The 16,748-nt window shown below is 42.6% G+C and overlaps 1 protein-coding gene across 1 annotated transcript in view; it reads left to right on the top strand.

Annotated features, from left to right (window-relative positions):
- Top6bl (TOP6B like initiator of meiotic double strand breaks) overlaps nucleotides 1-16,748 on the top strand; it is an 87,043-nt gene that overhangs the window by 50,052 nt on the left and 20,243 nt on the right. The window contains exons 5-10 of the mRNA NM_001426986.1: nucleotides 2,891-2,974; nucleotides 6,082-6,137; nucleotides 6,796-6,867; nucleotides 7,680-7,875; nucleotides 10,771-10,921; nucleotides 13,177-13,317. Coding sequence (NP_001413915.1) covers nucleotides 2,891-2,974; nucleotides 6,082-6,137; nucleotides 6,796-6,867; nucleotides 7,680-7,875; nucleotides 10,771-10,921; nucleotides 13,177-13,317 — 700 coding nt within the window. The remainder of the gene's footprint in view (nucleotides 1-2,890; nucleotides 2,975-6,081; nucleotides 6,138-6,795; nucleotides 6,868-7,679; nucleotides 7,876-10,770; nucleotides 10,922-13,176; nucleotides 13,318-16,748) is intronic.

Genomic DNA, 16,748 nt, shown 5'->3' with positions numbered 1-16,748 from the left:
CCTTAACTGTGGGAAGGCAAGATCAGCAAAGAGATCTCTCAGCAAAGCAAAGATCTGTGAAGATACAAGACCAACACATTATACAGCTAACTCTATAAGCAAGCCTAGCTCAGCCCCTGTCACTGTCAAGTCCTTTTTATACTCCCTCTAAACATCGTGTGTCCTCCACACGTCTGTCTTGCCTCAGCATGTTTGTCTGTCTCAGCTGACATGACTCTGCCAATCAGCCCGAGTCCATGGAAGTGACAAGAAACTATAGCACACCACAGGTGTTTTGGTGTGTTTCTCTTTGTGAAGTACTGACACATGCAGCTCAGCTATGCAGTGTAAGACTGACCAATATGTGCAAGTCGTTAGCAAAGAATCCTTCATCATGTGTCCTTTCATGTGCTTGCCTTAGCAGAACATCCTCTTTCCTGTGTCTGCTTCAGCTAAATGTTCCTTCATGAGTCTGCCATAGCCTTTCATCTGTGTCCACTTCAGCTAAATAGTCCTTCACGTGTGGGAAGGACCCAGCAAAACACCCTCCAACTGACTTTCCAAAGAACCCTTAAGTTTCCACTTTACTCATTGGTTCACTTTTTGAAAAGGACATGAATATAGGAGGTGCAGGCCAGGGCACAAGACAGCCAGAGGCCACAGGCCCAGCCTGTTGCTCCATGGTGGATGCCACAAAGATGAGCGAGTATGTAGTAGAGAAATGGGAGAGAAAGAAGGGGAGTGGCTATGAAGAGAGGCAGAATGGGAGTGCAATGGTGGTGAGGAACAGCCTTATGTGAGAGGCTGTGGTGACGTCTAGGCCAGTGCTACCACCAAAAGCCCTGTCTGAGTCCATGGCCCTACAGAAACAGGGATCTGTGTCAATGTCCGTGGCCCATGTTACCACAGGCCATACTGACATTTTCGATCTGGGTTGCTGTCTGAGGCCATGATGATGTCTATGCTGAGCTGGTCCCACCTAATTGCCACTCCATGGTGGTACCAGAGTGGCAACATTGATGCAGGAGAGCTGGCCACACCCCCTTGCCTGGGCAGCTCAGGATTGCTGACCCTGATGGTATGGGCATGGGAGAGCTGTCAGACTGACTGACTCAAATACCACTCAGGCCCAGATCCAGTGCTTTGAAATGGCCTACTCTAACATCTACCCCACATCTGAGCTGCTGGAGCATGTGAAGGGGGCCAGTCCTACAGATCCAAAGTTTCAAGACTTTCATGACCCAGGGCAACAGTGGGATATCTAAGAGGAGTCTCCAGGAGGGTCCAGTCTTGATGCTGTAGCAAAAGCCAGTGGCCTTGAGTCAGATCAGTGTCTCATTGCAGTGAACATTTGCAAGTAAAGCTGTTTGGACGAAGGGGTATACTGTGTCACACACTATGACACACTGCAGCTTCCACAGCAAGTTTTCTAATTTTTTTTTTGTGGGAGGAGGGTGAATATGAAAGGACTGAGAAGTGAGTAGGATTGGGGTGGGTGCATGATGTGATATTCACAAAGAATCAATAAAACACTAATATGACTTATTTGCATATGTGGTCTAAAGAAATAGAACATACAAATTAGAAAGGTTCATAGTTCAGTAGGAGAAATAAGTAATTTATATGACAATGTAAAACGCTTTATAATTTAGATATGAGATTCTAAAGAAACAGAAAACAGGTACTGCATCTAAATCAGACTAGAAGCACCAAGCAAATTATAGTAGGTCAATACAGAGTAGTAAATTACCCTCTTTAAGGGCTGGTCATAGGTTGTAGACTGCACTCTGCTGTGTTGATAAAAGATCCTAAGATGGCTGGGCGTACACTTACAGGGATATGGGTCAGGAGCAAAAATGACTCAGTTTTGAGCTGACCACCAAGGGCCACCCCAGCATAACAGCTCACAAAACCTGAGAACCTGGCGCCCACTATATAAGCTTGCAGGCAGCTCAACTGGGTGGAGAGTGTGTGTTCCAGGTGGCTCAGTTATCTTTTTTTTTTTAAAGATTTATTTTATTCATATAAGTACAGTGTAGCTGTCTTCAGACACACCAGAAGAAGGCATCAGATCTCATTACAGATGGTTGTGAGCCACCATGTGGTTGCTGGGAATTGAACTCATGACCTCTGGAAGAGCAGGCAGTGCTCTTAACCACTGAGCCATCTCTCCAGCCCTGGCTCAGTTATCTTAAACCTCTCCCAGGCAGCCTTTCAAGTGGCTGGGCTTGTCCTAGAGTGACTCTCAGCAGTCTTTACTGTTTATTCTTGGGGAGGAAGGGGCCTAGTGAATCTGATCCATTTCAGGGACTTTGTGTGGTTTACTTCTGTCTTGAGCTTCCCTGTACAGTCTTATTCCCTGCAGTTTGAGTCTCCAGGAAATTGCTACAGAACATCCTCGTGTTTACAAGGCACTCGCTTGACTAACTGCTCATCTCCCCAGCCCTCCTCTTCTTTTTTTTTCTTTTTTTTCTTTTTTTTGGAGCTGGGGACCGAACCCAGGGCCTTGCGCTTGCTAGGCAAGCGCTCTACCACTGAGCTAAATCCCCAACCCTATTCCTGTATCTCTTGACGTTCCATGAAGTAGGTTTTCTTTTGGAGGAGTGGAGTTCGAAACATGGTTTCTCTGTCTAGCCTGGGCTGTTCTGGAACTCACTCTATAGTCTAAGATGGCTTCAAACTCACAGACATCTGCCTGCCTCTGCCTCTTGAGTGCTGGGACTAAGGCATGCACCATCACTGCCCTGCTGAAGTAGGTTTCTATTTTGTCAATTCCCCATTTTCCCTTTTTTTTACATTTTTTATTTTCCAAGTATGTCTCCATGAATATCCCAAAACTGACCTAAATATCCACTTTTATAGGAGGAAGTGCCTACTTGACTCATTTTCACTGCTGGTTTTCTTGTTATAGGTTGATGAAAATTCTCGAAGTTTGATGACAGACTGTCTGGTGATAAAGCATTTTCTACGGAAAATCATCATAGTTCATCACAAGGTTAAGTTGTTTAATCTTTCAATATTATCAATTTATCTATGTTTTCTTTAAAACAAAACAAAACAAGAACCTGAGTAGCCCTGGCTAGGCTAGAACTCAAAGGTCCGCCTGCCCTTGCCGAGTATGGGATCAGAAGCACGTGCCACCATGTCAGCCTCACCTTGGTTCAGTCTTGGTAGATCATGAGCTTTAGGTGTTCTAGTTAGCAGAACATATATAGTTTCAGATAAGACCTAATGCTTCCCTGAATTTCACAGGCACCTGACGTATGGTTCCCTTCTCATGTCTAGTTTTATTAATTTGGGTCTTCTCTTTTTGTTAGTTTTGTCTATCTTGTTTATCTTTGTTTATCTTTCCATGTAATTAACATCTGCCTTGATTGTGAGTGACTTCTTTCTGTTGACTTGGGGCTCGTTCGATCTCTGGAGGTCTAAGATAATGTTGTTTGGTCACCTCATTTCTCAGTTGTAGGCACTTGGAACTTTACACGTCTGAGGGCTGCAGGCATTGTACCCCATACTGTGTCACACACTGTGACACACTGCAGCTTCCGCAGCAAGTTTTCTAATTTTTTTTGTGGGGAGGAGGGTGAATATGAAAGGACTGAGAAATGAGTAGGATAAGTATGTCGTGCCCATTTTCATTTGTCTCTAGGGGAGTCTTTATCTCTTCTTGACTTCTTCAAGGACCTTTTATCATTCTGAAGTGTGTTGTTTGCATCATACTGTAGTTGTGTTGTCTGTGCTAGAGTTTTCCTTATTGTTGGTGTGGAATGTTAGCCTATCGTGATCAGATAAAACACAGAGTTACTCAGATTTCCTGTATTAAGGCTTTCTTTGTGTCCTAACCTGTGTTGTATTTTAGAGAAAGTGACATAGGCTGCTCTGTATCCTGCTATGTTCTGTTGGGCTCTGTTTAGTTCACTTATCTATGCTGTCATTTGATTCTGATTATCTACTTTTTGTTGGGATTGACTGTCGGTGAGAATATTGACGGTACTCACTATTGTGCTGCAGTTAATCTGTAACTTTACATCTAGTTACTTTGTTTTTATGAAATTGAGTGCACCTGTATTAGGAGCATACAAGTTTTAGAATTGTTATATTCTCTTGACAGATTTTTTTCCGTAATCAGTGACTGCCTGTGTCTTTCCCAGTAGTTTTTGTTTGAGGTCTGTTTTGTCAGATACTAGAACAGCAGCTGCTGCTCCTTTCCTAGGATCATTTACTCTAGTGCCTTTTCCTGTCCTTCAGCTTAGGGTATAGTGTCCATCTTTTGTGATGAAGTAAGTTTTTGGAGCCAGCAAATAAATGGTTCCTAGTTTTTGCTCCAATCCAATTTTTCCCCTTATGTGGGGAAATTAAGACCATTAAAATTCAGTCATTAATGAAAGATATGTATTGATTCCTGCATTTTGTATTACTCAACTGTTTTTTGTGCATGGTCTGTCTGTCTCTGTCTCTGTCTCTGTCTCTCTCTCTCTCTCTGTGTGTGTGTGTGTGTGTGTGTGTGTGTGTGTGTGTGTGTGTGTGTGTGTCCATCTTTATGGTCCTTTCTTCTTATTTTATCTCTGTCCTTGTTGAATTGTTCCGGTTTCTCCACTTTGTCTCCTAACACAAATATTTTGTTTTCTTCCTTCCCCATTATATTGACTTTCCAGAGTTCTTTTATTTGACTCACTATGTTTTTTCCCTCCAGTTCTTCAGCTTGTTTTTCTTCAGTACTCTGTTTGTGGAATTCCTCTTTTAAAATAACCACTGCCTTCCTTATTTCATTCATTTCAGTTGTGTCTCGTGAATACTCACAATCATTCTTTTGAGTTCTGTCTGGGCTTTCATCTACCATACTTTCCTTAGGTAGAATTTATATATGATTATTAATGTGGAAGGAGTTATATTGACCTAGTCATTTCTGTTTATGTTGTTACACTGGGATTTACCATCTGGTGTTGTTCGACTGCTTGGTTTATTTGTTTTGACCAGCTGCATTACTTCAGTCGAAGTCTTCACAATGCTCAAGTAGGACTGGGATGTGATAGAGTTCAGTGTTTAGTTCAAAAAGCGACTCTTCAGTCCAGGAGCTCAGGGTGCCTGGTGCTACGTTCTGTTTTCTTAGGAACTAGAGAGGCAGCTAAGGCTCAGCTGTTCTGTATTGCACCCAGATGTCTACCAATTAATGACAGTGGGCCATGCTTCGGAATACACGACCAAGAGTAGTATGGATTCTACTCTGACTTTACTCAGTAAGATGAGGAGTTGGAGCAAGAGAGATGGCTCAGTGGTTAAGCACACCGTTGTCTTCCTCCCTACTTCTAATCTTTTGTAAAACAATGAGCAGTATGTGCTTTTGCAAGAGTACCTGAGTTCAGTTCCCAGGACTCACGTCAAGTCTAGCTCCAAGGACTCAGATACTCTCTTCTGGCCTCTGGCAACATGCACCAATATAAACATGTACTGATAATTAAAAAATATAAAAGTCGATTTGCAACCTATTATAAGACAGAGAGGAGAGTGGGTAAGGGTAAGACTGAAAACAATTGATGTAGGTAAAGTAGCTGGGCAGGGGAAGTTGGGATTGTTAAGTCTGTGGGAGATTACATTTGTGACAAGAGGAAGAGATAAGGGAGGGAGCATAAGAGATGCAGCAGTTGGAGGTAGAAAAGTTACCTTTGAGTCAGCTGAGTGAGAAGCATAGTCTTTATACCTTAACCAAGCAATGCAGACAAAGGCAAAACCACCCCAAGACATGCATGCAAGCCTGAGAAATATTAGAAAAGAAGACGTAAGCGTCCTTATGGACTGAATTGCTCTCACAACTGTGCTGAGTTGAAGATGAAGTTCTCACATCCCTCTGACTCTAGCAGTTCCATGTGGTGCTGTGGGCGTTGGGGCTGGGGCATTGGTCCCAGAGCTTCAGTGTTAGTGGGGTTCTGGCCTGTGGGGGAAGGGATGTTGTAAGTCCTTTTCTGGTAGATTCCCTATACGCCACTGAGACCTCTAGTCCTGTGGATGGGTGTGTGAGCCACAGTTCCTGCAGCTTCTACTGTGGAGGCTTTCAGTTTCTATCCTGACTGTATGAGATCTCACCATTCATTTGTTGTTTTGCAGCTCAAGTTTAATTTCAGTGTAACGGTGAATGGGATCCTCTCTGCAGAGATTTTTGGGTCTGTAAGCAATTTTATGGCTTTGGATGATTTTTAAGCATTATTGCCCTATGTTTCCAATAGGTTTATAATTTGAATTTTTAGTTCAAAATCTTGAAACAAATCCTGAGACCCCCTACATTTTCTTGTTCTATATTAGCTGTTAACAAATAAATATGTTCTAAATTGAACATGTTTCTCCCTTTCATTGAGGGGAATGAACTTAAAAGTTCAACTGTTATAAAAGTTGTGATTTCCTTTTGGTTCTTTTTTTTTTTTAAGATTTATTCATTTATTATATATAAGTACACTGTAGTTGTCTTCAGATACACCAGAAGAGGGCATGGGATCTCATTACAGATGGTTGTGAGCCACCATGTGGTTGCTGGGAATTGAACTCAGGACCTCTGGAAGAGCAGTCAGTGCTCTTTTTTTTTTTTTTTTTTTTTTTTCCCGGAGCTGGGGACCGAACCCAGGGCCTTGCGCTTCCCAGGCAAGCGCTCTACCACTGAGCTAAATCCCCAACCCGCAGTCAGTGCTCTTAATCACTGAGCCATCTCTCCAGCCCTCCTTTTGGTTCTTGTTGCTGAATTCCAGTTATCTCTGGGTATTTGTAGTCATACATTAAGTCGAATTGATTTGAGAGATGACTTAGACTTTGTTTTTTGTTGGTTTTCAGGGCAGAGAATGAACCTGTTTTGAGGCTGTCCAATGGGATCTCTCTTGCTGTGGGCTTTCAGCACTATGTCAGGTAAAGACAAGCTTCCTGTCCCTCCTGCTTTCCTCTCTTATTTTGAGCACGAATATTGGTAGAAGCTAGAAATAGTCTGCCTGCCTTTCCTTTTCTCTCCCTCCCCTTCTCCTCCACTTCCCTTCCTCTTCTCTCTTCTTTTCTTGTATCTCTTCTGTTTGGAAGAGAAGTGTTGGTGTTGGGCGGTAAATCAACCACCTTCTTTGTTGGTAAGAATGAGAGCCTCATTGTTCCCTCAGACCTACACACAGGAAGGTATAGTGTGTGCAGAAGTCTTGAGAACCACGGGGCCACTTTCAGGCCATTTGCTCACAGTTGTCACACGCTGATCTTTGAGTGATTTTTGGAAACACATGCTTGGAACCATAAAATATAATTGTAAAGGAAAATATAATTTGAGAATAAGAAACTATCAGAGAGGGCTGGAGAGATGGCTCAGTGGTTAAGAGCACTGACTGCTCTTCCAGAGATCCTGAGTTCAAATCCCAGCAACCACGTGGTGGCTAACAACCGTTGGTAATGATATCTGATGCCCTCTTCTGGTGTGTCTGAAGACAGCTACAGTGTGCACATATACACTAAATAAATAAATAAATAAATAAATAAATAAATAAATAAATAAATCGTTTTTAAAAAAGAAACTGTCAGAGAGACAACAAAAACAGGAGCCAAGATATAATCTCTGGAATGCCTATTTCTCTAACCATATGCAGATAAAACGGGCTAAGTGTATACTGAGAAGTTAAGGAACTTTAAATGCCCATTAAATAATTTCTTGATGAAAAATGTTAAATTTGTATGTTTTTAAGTAGTAAACCACAATTCAATTGGACTGAACCACACTGCAGCAGACTCCACCCTGTGCTAGGACATCCGGCACCACTGTCCATCCCTGGTGCCAAGGCTAACATGGGCCTGTTGGGAGAGTTGACCCTGACTCCAGCCGCTGCTCTGTGCCCCAGCCCCAAGGGCTTCTCCAGCCAACTGAACAGGATTTCTTCTGTTTCCATATCCTTTTAGCAGGTTCTAGCCAAATGCCTTTGAAGATAAGGATTTTTTATTTTGATTTTAGCAAAGTCTTTTTAATGTGAATATTTAGAACCCTGTACGGTTTGTATAAAAGTGTAACCCAACATGATTCTAGGCTTTTGAAGTATTTGCCAAGGAACCAAAAACTGTAACAGTGAGGTAGTGAGGGAACTAGAAGAAATGGTTGGAGTTGAGTGTGGTAGACCTTGCATGCCTTATGAGGGAATGTGACCTTCATTCTCTGTAGTGGGAAACTGCATGCTTTGGCAAGAGTATCTCACAGCATGTTCAGAATGCTAAAGGAGAAGAATTAGTACATACAGATCAGTGAGTTCAGTGGAATATGGACTAATAAGTCCTGAGTTAAAACTTTGTATATAGAAAGGCAAAAGTCATCACTTGAAGGAATTAATATAATAAGAAGACCAATGTTTGTTACCGAAGTTGGGGAGACTGGAGCAAGAAATGGTGTTTGTTTGTTTTGAGACAGGTTCTCTTATATACCAGAAAAAGTAAGCCGCCTGGGATTCCATACCCAGGGAAAGTAGTTTTCAAAATAAAACAAGGGGCTGAGAATGTGACTGTCAGTAAACTGCTTGCCGGATGACCCGATTTCCAGCCTCAGAAACCATGTTTAAAAGCAACACTCACAACCTTGCGCGCGCGCGCACACACACACACACACACACACACACACACACGGTTCAAGTTCTAAGGAGACAGAGATAAGGTGGATCCTTGGGGCTCACTGGTTGGCCAGACCAGCTTAATTTGAGGCCAGTGATACACTGTGTCAAAACAGGGTGGGTGGTATCTGAAGAATGACAGACAGCCAAGGTTGTCCTCAGACCTACACATGCACACACATAAATGCACGCAAGAATACACAAAATGAAGACAAAAGCTGGTCCTGATGGTTCTTTCCTATAATCCCAGTACATGGGAGCCTGGGGCCAGAAAAGGGACAGGAGTTTAAGGCCAGGCTGGGATACAGAGTGTAACTTCCTTCAAGGACCGCTCTGCCCACCCAAAACAAAACCAGTGAATACAAGATTGAGGCTTTTCGGGCATTCAAAAAGTCAAGAATTCACTAAGGAGCAGTATTATACCAATGCTTAAGGAAATCCTTTATAATTTTTATTCTTTGACAGCTTTATACATGCATATAATGTATCTTGATCCTACCCACCTCCAACTTGATAGCAATAACACAAAGCCATAAGAAGAAATGGAAGTGTAGTGTGTGTGTGTGTGTGTGTGTGTGTGTGTGTGTGAGCTGCTAGAGTATCACTGTGTGTGTGTCTGTATGTGTGTGAGCTGTTAGAGTATCACTGTGTGTGTGTGTGTGTGAGAGAGAGAGAGCTGTTAGAGTATCACTGTGTGTGTGTGTTATGTCAGCTGGTAGAGTATCACTTGAAGTTGGACCCTGATAAAATTTAAAGCCTAAAGCAATGAATTATGATTAATAGGTCAAAAGGGAGATAAAAACCTTGTTCACCCAAAAAAAGGTGAACAAATGGAAAACAGATAACAAGGGGATAGATTTAAGTACAACCATGGTTCTATTTATATTAAATGTAAATACATTTAAGATCTGGTAAAATCGTTCATTTGGTAGAGCACTTGCCTAGTGTTACCCAAGCCCTGCATTTGGATTTCAGTACCACAGAAACTGGGTATAGAGGTGATAACCTGTAATTCCAGGACTCAGGAGGTGAACTCAGAATCAGAAAGTTCAAGGTCACCCTTGGCTATATAGTTTGAGGCTAGTCTAAGCTAAATGAAACCCTACCTCAAAGAGGTGTGGGGCTGGAGGGATGACTCGGTGGTTAAGAGCACTGGTGGCTCTTCTAGAGGTCCTGTGTTTGATTCCTAGCACCCACATAGTAGTCACAACTCTCTGTAACTTCAGTTCCAGAGGGTTTAACATTCTTCTGACCTTTACAAGCATTGCATGGATGTGCTACACAGACAAAACCCCATACAAATAAAATGAAGATAGTTGTAAAAGGTAAAACACCAGCTGAGTAGTGTGGTCTTTGATCCCTGAGTTCAAGGCCAGCCTGGTCTACAGAGTGAGTTCCGAGACAGGCAGAGCTCCCTCCAGACACTCTACCCTTCACATTGTGAAGCAGCTCAACAATCCTCTGGCCCTCAGCCATGAGTGTAAAGGCCTTAGTTCCTGTGATAATGCCTGCTAAGGGAGACTTCTGAGAGTTTAGCCTTCCTCATTCTGTGCCTTTCCAAAACCTTCCAGTCTATAGTATACAGATAGCCCCTCCCCCAACAGGAACACGTGCCTCCAAGGGTCAAGTGCTGATGTACATTGAGAAATCCAATTTGGAGGATAAGCGTAAGAAAGCAAAAAAGACCTTTGGGTTGAAGAATAGGGCTGGATAAAGTGAGAGGAAGTTTCCCAATTACTTTCTAGAAAATACTCCTTTGTAGTTCTATCCAAGCATGCAGCATCTTATGTTGAAATTTGCTAGGTTTTATTTGTCCCATATACTAAAATAAGATAGAACTTGAGCATAGATACTGAATCTGGGGACTCATTTTCACACCTCCAGAACTTAGCATTGTGTTTAGCCTCTGATGCCACTCGAATCTATGATCAGATGGATATGAGGAATCAATAAATTGTCCCAGTGTTCTACATGTAACCCACATTCATTAACCACTACAAAGCTCTGAGGATACCAGTAAATCTCAGGCGCATCATACCTGTCTTCCGCGTGGAAAAAGCTAAATGTGACATTGTCTAGCACATGTACATATTCCTGGGAGTGTGGACAGGGTCAGGATGTAAGTTTGTTTTATACAAGTGAGTATATAGTTGAAGAAAAGTCTGACAGTGTTCTTTAACAGCCATACATATTTCTATATGGCCCTTTGGGTCTGCCTCTGGTAGCATCAGATCAGGAGCAGCCAAGTACTGCTGTCTTCAGAGATGCCTCTTATTTCATTGACTGGAAGAAACACAATTTGTTTATGTTGCCCAATTTGGATCTCAATTTGGATACACGTATGTATCTATATTTTGTACCAAAACTTAGAAACCTGAAGAATTAGAGAAATGAATATAAATAACAGATGTATGTGAACATAGGACAATTTGGGAGCTTTAGAGGAGTAGATGACGGAGCAACCAGTCTTCTGTACATGGGAGAGAACGTATTCCTATTGAACTGGGTGTTAACACACAGAGAACTACTTAGAAGAAATTAAATGTAACACAAATGCCAGCTTTAATAACTAAAACCTAGAAAGCTGGCATGGTACTCATGTAGGGTCAACCATGTTACTTTGGGGTAAGTTGTACTAAAACAGCATACTTATTCGAGATTGGATGGTTAATGACTGGACCAGTGAATACAGCCAAGGAGTGGGCTGCAGCCATGGCTAAGGTCTCGGACGGTTACAGTTCATAGTTTGACTTTTTGAGCCTAATGGAAAATGGTCAGTAGAGAAAGGTGTATTCTAGGATTTCCACAAGTATGAAAAGATTGCTACACCTTGGGATAAGGCAGCATCTTTGTTCTTGAGAACATTATCCAGAGGACAGGATGAGAGGAAGCAGCCTGGGGCAGTCCCTGGAAGTAAGTAGTTTTGAGAGGAAAGTATCTTCAGTCTTAACATGGGGTGTCATGGATCCTAACCATAGAGGGAGGTGTAACTGCATTTTTGGGATTTACTTTGAGATTGAATCTTATTGTAGCCTGGATTGACCTCCAACTTGATGTGAAGCCAAGAATGGCCTTGGACTTCAAATCCTTCTGCTTCTACCTTTTAAGTGCTGGGTTACAGGCATGTGTCACTATGCCTGATTTATTCAGTGCTGGGGACTGCGCCCAGAGTTTCATGTATGTTAAGTAACACCCTACCAGCTGAGCTACTAAACTACATCTCCCTCCTTTCCCCTTTCCTTTTCTCTTTTTCCTTTTTTTTTTTTTGAGACAGGGTTTCCTTATGTACCCCTGGCTGTCCTAGAACTCACTCTGTAGACCATGTCGGCCTCAAACCTGTAGGAATCCTCCTGCCTCTGCCTCTGCCTCCCAAGTGAGTGCTGGGAATAAACTAATGGCCTATGTAGCCTGGCACCACCGCCAGGGCCACTTTGATTTTTATTCTCAGACTATATTGGTTTCCATTGTTTCTAAACTTTGGTCCATTAACATTTTGGACCACAAATGAATGAATGAATACAGGAAACACACCTCATTTCTCTCATTCATTTTTTTTTTTTTTGGATACAGGGTCTCACTGTGTTAAAAATGTGTAGCCTAGGCTGTCCTCAACTTGTTGTAATCCCCCTTGTTCCCCCTTTGTTTCTTAAAAGTCAGAACTAGGATCCACAGGGAGATACTCCTCCCCATACACCTGGGTATGAGACTACTCTCTGGAACCTTAAAAGGTGCACCTAGTACTTAAAAGTGTAGATTTGATCTGGCAAGGTCTACCATTCAGTTCTACCATTCTCAGGTCATGCTGGACATGGTATTTAACCAGATTGCCCCTTTTCTTATTTGTAAAAGGTAAGAATAGGTCTTACTCAAGAAAGTCACGAAGAGGGGTTGGGGATTTAGCTCAGTGGTAGAGCGCTTGCCTAGGAAGCGCAAGGCCCTGGGTTCGGTCCCCAGCTCCAAAAAAAAAGAACCAAAAAAAAAAAAAAAAAAAAAGAAAGAAAGAAAGAAAAAGAAAAAAAGAAAAAAAAGAAAAAAAAAAGAAAGTCACGAAGTCTAAATCTTGAGATAGGACATACAAGGAATTTAACATGGCACCTGGCATATAGCACAACTTACCTGGAATATCATTACTCAAGTTTGAATCTGACTAGTCAGGCTTGCCCTAGAAAGGTATACAAGAGTTCAGGTGTGGTGATGAACGCCTTTGATCCAAGACTCAGGAAGCTGAGACAGGTAAATTCTGTGAGTTCAAGCCAGCCTGGTCTACATAACAAGTCTCAGGCCAGCCAGGGCTACCTAGTAAGACCCTTTCTCAAGGAAACAAAAACATTACACAAGAAGAAACAAATTTGTTGTGTAATACTTCCACAGTGAACAAGGATGCTATCTCCTGTACAGTGTACATGCCTGACTATTTTGATATTTTGCATGGAACTCTATTTGTTGCCATCATGTGGGTGGAGGGACAAATTCAGAGGAACTGAGTGTTCGCATTTAGACCTAGTAGTTCCTTCTTGGTCAAGATGTTGGGTCTCGGGTCACTTTGTGTGTGTGGAGCTTACCTTACAGATTTGTCTTTGATCTTTCCCTTCAGAGTTTATACTTCCAGATGTGAATTATAAAGTGGAGTTGCCTGAGGAGAATCAGTCTCAGAACGCACAGGGACCAGTTCTGCTACTTTTCCTATTTGTGGATTTCCAAAGTGGAGTCCCAGTACACCAAGGGGAAATCTGGGGTATGTGTAGAAAAATGCAGCAGCCAGATTGGGTATGCCAAGCACTAAAGCATAAAGAAAGGGCTACCTAAGTAGTGCGGACATCTGTCTAAAAGTGTGTAACATATAAAGAATTAGCACTGCCTTTCTAGATGGGGTCGAGGAAAGAAGCCTATCTTTATGCTAGTGAGTTAGGGTTGTTATCAGAAAGGCTTTCCTCCTCACACGTAGTGGATGGTTTCAGTTCGTGGGCCACAAAACACATGTATCTGAATCACTTGGGTTATTTGAAGATGGACAGCTCCCTGTGTGAAGATTGATTTATTATGTTGGCTATATTATAAGAATCTAGAATGCTTGAGGTGTGCATTTTCCACACACTTTTCAAGTGATCAGAGGTAGTGAGATTTGGAAGTCTTTGTGTGGCTTTTACTCACATTGCTTTAATCCAATGATCCCTAGGAAGTGGATTTTGAGAGCTGATCAATATATTCCTAAACTGAAGAAAGTTACAAGGAATGGAGTCTAGGCATGCTTTAGGAAATCTGTAAGCCTCCTTTGGGGTGATCCTTTCTCTGTGAGCCATGGAGGCCCTGCCCTTGTGTTCTTCATGGGGTGCTGTTGGTTCCCCTGCATCATGGGTGAAACAAAACTACTTATAACCCAGATGAAGCTCTGCCAGTGACTAGTGCCAGTTACTTGTGGTTGTCAGAAGTGAGACTGGCCCTTCCTGCCTCCTGCCTTCCAGCTCTTGCTGGTGTGTGCACACCCTGGAAGAGAAGCATTGCCTTCCTGTGCAGGCTTCCCACTCTGAGGAGCTGCTGTTCTTTGGTGCCCCATTTCATAGATTGAGGACAAGAGAGTGGGAAAGAAAAGAGAGTCAGGTTATGAAGCTCAAGCGAGGAGAGTTTGGTGAGGATTCTGGGGCATGTGCACACGAAGGCAAACTAATGAGCAGACCAGTAGAGAGGACTCAGGGTAGAATTAAAACAGCTGGCTTTCCTCTTAGCTCCATTCCAGCTTACTCAGTGGTGTTTGAAAATCAAGTCACATACATCCCTCATCTGAGCCTCCCTTTTCAACCATTAACATGAGTTGTTAAATTAGGTGATATCAAAGGCCCTTCAGAGGCTAAATGCCGTCCTGAGACTTAAGATCTGTTACTTTCTGGGACTGTAAAATTCTTGCCAGAGGCTAACTCTAGGATAATTTGATTTTGACACCGAGTCTTACTGAACGAACATACTAAAACAACTCGCATGTCTTGAAAGCAGTGTTGCCTATTATTTTTGTTGTACCTAGATGGACTTTCGTTTCGTTTAGCATTTCTCAGAAGGCCTGCAGCTTCTCAGCAGTTATACTCAGTGTTAGATTTTTAAAAAAAAATCACTGCTAAAAAAACAATAAGAAGGAAATCCAGGTATGATGCCACGTTCACTGTTTTTATTGTTGTTGTTTGGTTTGGGGGTATCTTAGGGTTTCTATTCCTGCACAAACATCAAGACAAAGAAGCAAATTGGGGAGGAAAGGGTTTATTCAGCTTACACTTTATTTTTTTTAAAGATATTTATTTTATTTATATGAGTACACTGTAGCTAGCTTCAGACACACCAGAAGAGGGCATCAGATCACATTACAGATGGTTGTGAGCCACCATGTGGTTGCTGGGATTTGTACTCAGGACCTCTGGAAGAGCAGTCAGTGCTCTCAACCACTGAGCCACCTTTCCAGCCCCCAGCTTACACTTTCACATTGCTGTTCATCACCAAAGGAAGTCAGGACTGGAACTCAAGCAGGTCAGGAGGTAGGAGCTGAAACAGAGGCCATGGGGGGATGTTTCTTACTGGCTTGCTTCCCCTGCCTTACTCAGCTTGCTCAACCCAGGACCACCAGCCCATGGATGGCACCACACACAATGGGCTGGGTCCTCTTCCCTTGATCACTAGTGACAAAATGCCTTACAGCTGGGTCTCACTGGAGGCATCTCCTCAACTGAGGCTCCTTTCTTTGTAATAATTCCAATTTGTGTCAAATTGACACATAAAACCAGCCAGTTGAGGGGGGTTTGTTTGTTTGTTTGTTTGTTTCCATTCTTTTTTTCGGAGCTGGGGACCGATCCCAGGGCCTTGAGCTTGCTAGGCAAGCACTCTACCACTGAACCAAATCCCCAGCCCCTGTTTGTTTGGTTTTTGAGACAGGGTTTCTCTGTGAAGCCCTGGCTATTCTAGAACTCACTTGGTAGACCAGGCTGGCCTCAAACTCAGAGATCTTCCTGCCTCTGCCTCCAAAGTGCTTGTGATTAAAGGAATACAGCATCACTGCCCAGCATGGCCCATGTTTTTAATCCCAACATTTGGGAGACAAAAGCAAGTAGATCACTTTGAGTTTGAAGCCATCTTGCTCTGTACAGCCAGTTCTAGACTAGCCTGAGTTACACAGTGAGACCTTGTCTCAAAACAAAAACCACTGCGAGGGCTGAAGAGATAGTTCTGTGGTTAAGATCAAGGCACTGCTCTTGGACCAGAGTTAGGTCCCCAGCACCTAAGTAAAATGGCTTAGAACTGCCTGTGTCTCAAGTTCCAGGCCTCTGCAGGCACCTGGAGGCATGTATGTATACATACATGCATACATGCAGATAAACATAAATAATGGTTTTTATCTTTAAAAATAGTAATTAAAAAATTCTACTGCTGCACAGTAAGTAAGGAAAGCAGCCTTCTTAAAATCCTCTGCAGACTCGGACAGCCTCTGAGGGCTGCACAGTGAGGGACAGCAAGGAGAAGATTGACTTGTCTTTTCCTAGCCTTCTTTACTGCCTTGAACACCTTCTCCAGAGTTCCTTGCTTTAGGACACAGATTATGCAGAATTAGCCTATGTTCATGTGTCTTTAAAATCCGTCACTGGCCTCCCGCCCACCTTGTCATGGTAACTTTCTATGATTAACTCCTTATTTTGCTGCAGTGTCCAAAGCATCTGGTGGTAGGAACAGTTTAGGAATAACTTTGTTTTTTTTTTCTTTTAATTAAATGTCTGCTTTCAAAAACTTCTCATTTCTTGGGTTCTTCTTGAGGCCAATGTATATAAAATAGAATCTACGTGTTCCATCACCATGGCAACAGCAATACTTCCCCCTTTGAACACTGCGTGTGTGTTTCAAAATACTTCCTTTTGCATGATCTCAGTTTATGTAGACAACATCTCTGAGAGAGCAGTTAAGAAAAGCTATTTTCTGCACCGCAGTGAGATGAGTGAATTACCTCAGCATCACGGACTGGGGACAAAACTACCTTCACTCTGCTCTTCTCACCTCTAGTTGCATTCCTTTATAAATCCATATATAACTTTCTCTCCCTGGGAGCTTTGTGGTACCCTGTGATGGTAATTGATCCTTCTAACTTCCACTTTTAAAAAGAGAGAGAGAGAGAGAGAGAGAGAGAGTGTGTGTGTGTGT

The sequence above is a fragment of the Rattus norvegicus genome, chromosome 1 (genome assembly GCF_036323735.1).
Source record: "Rattus norvegicus strain BN/NHsdMcwi chromosome 1, GRCr8, whole genome shotgun sequence".
NCBI lineage: Eukaryota > Metazoa > Chordata > Mammalia > Rodentia > Muridae > Rattus > Rattus norvegicus.
The sequence above is the reverse complement of the archived record's forward strand: the minus strand, read 5'-3'. Positions and strand labels throughout refer to the sequence as shown.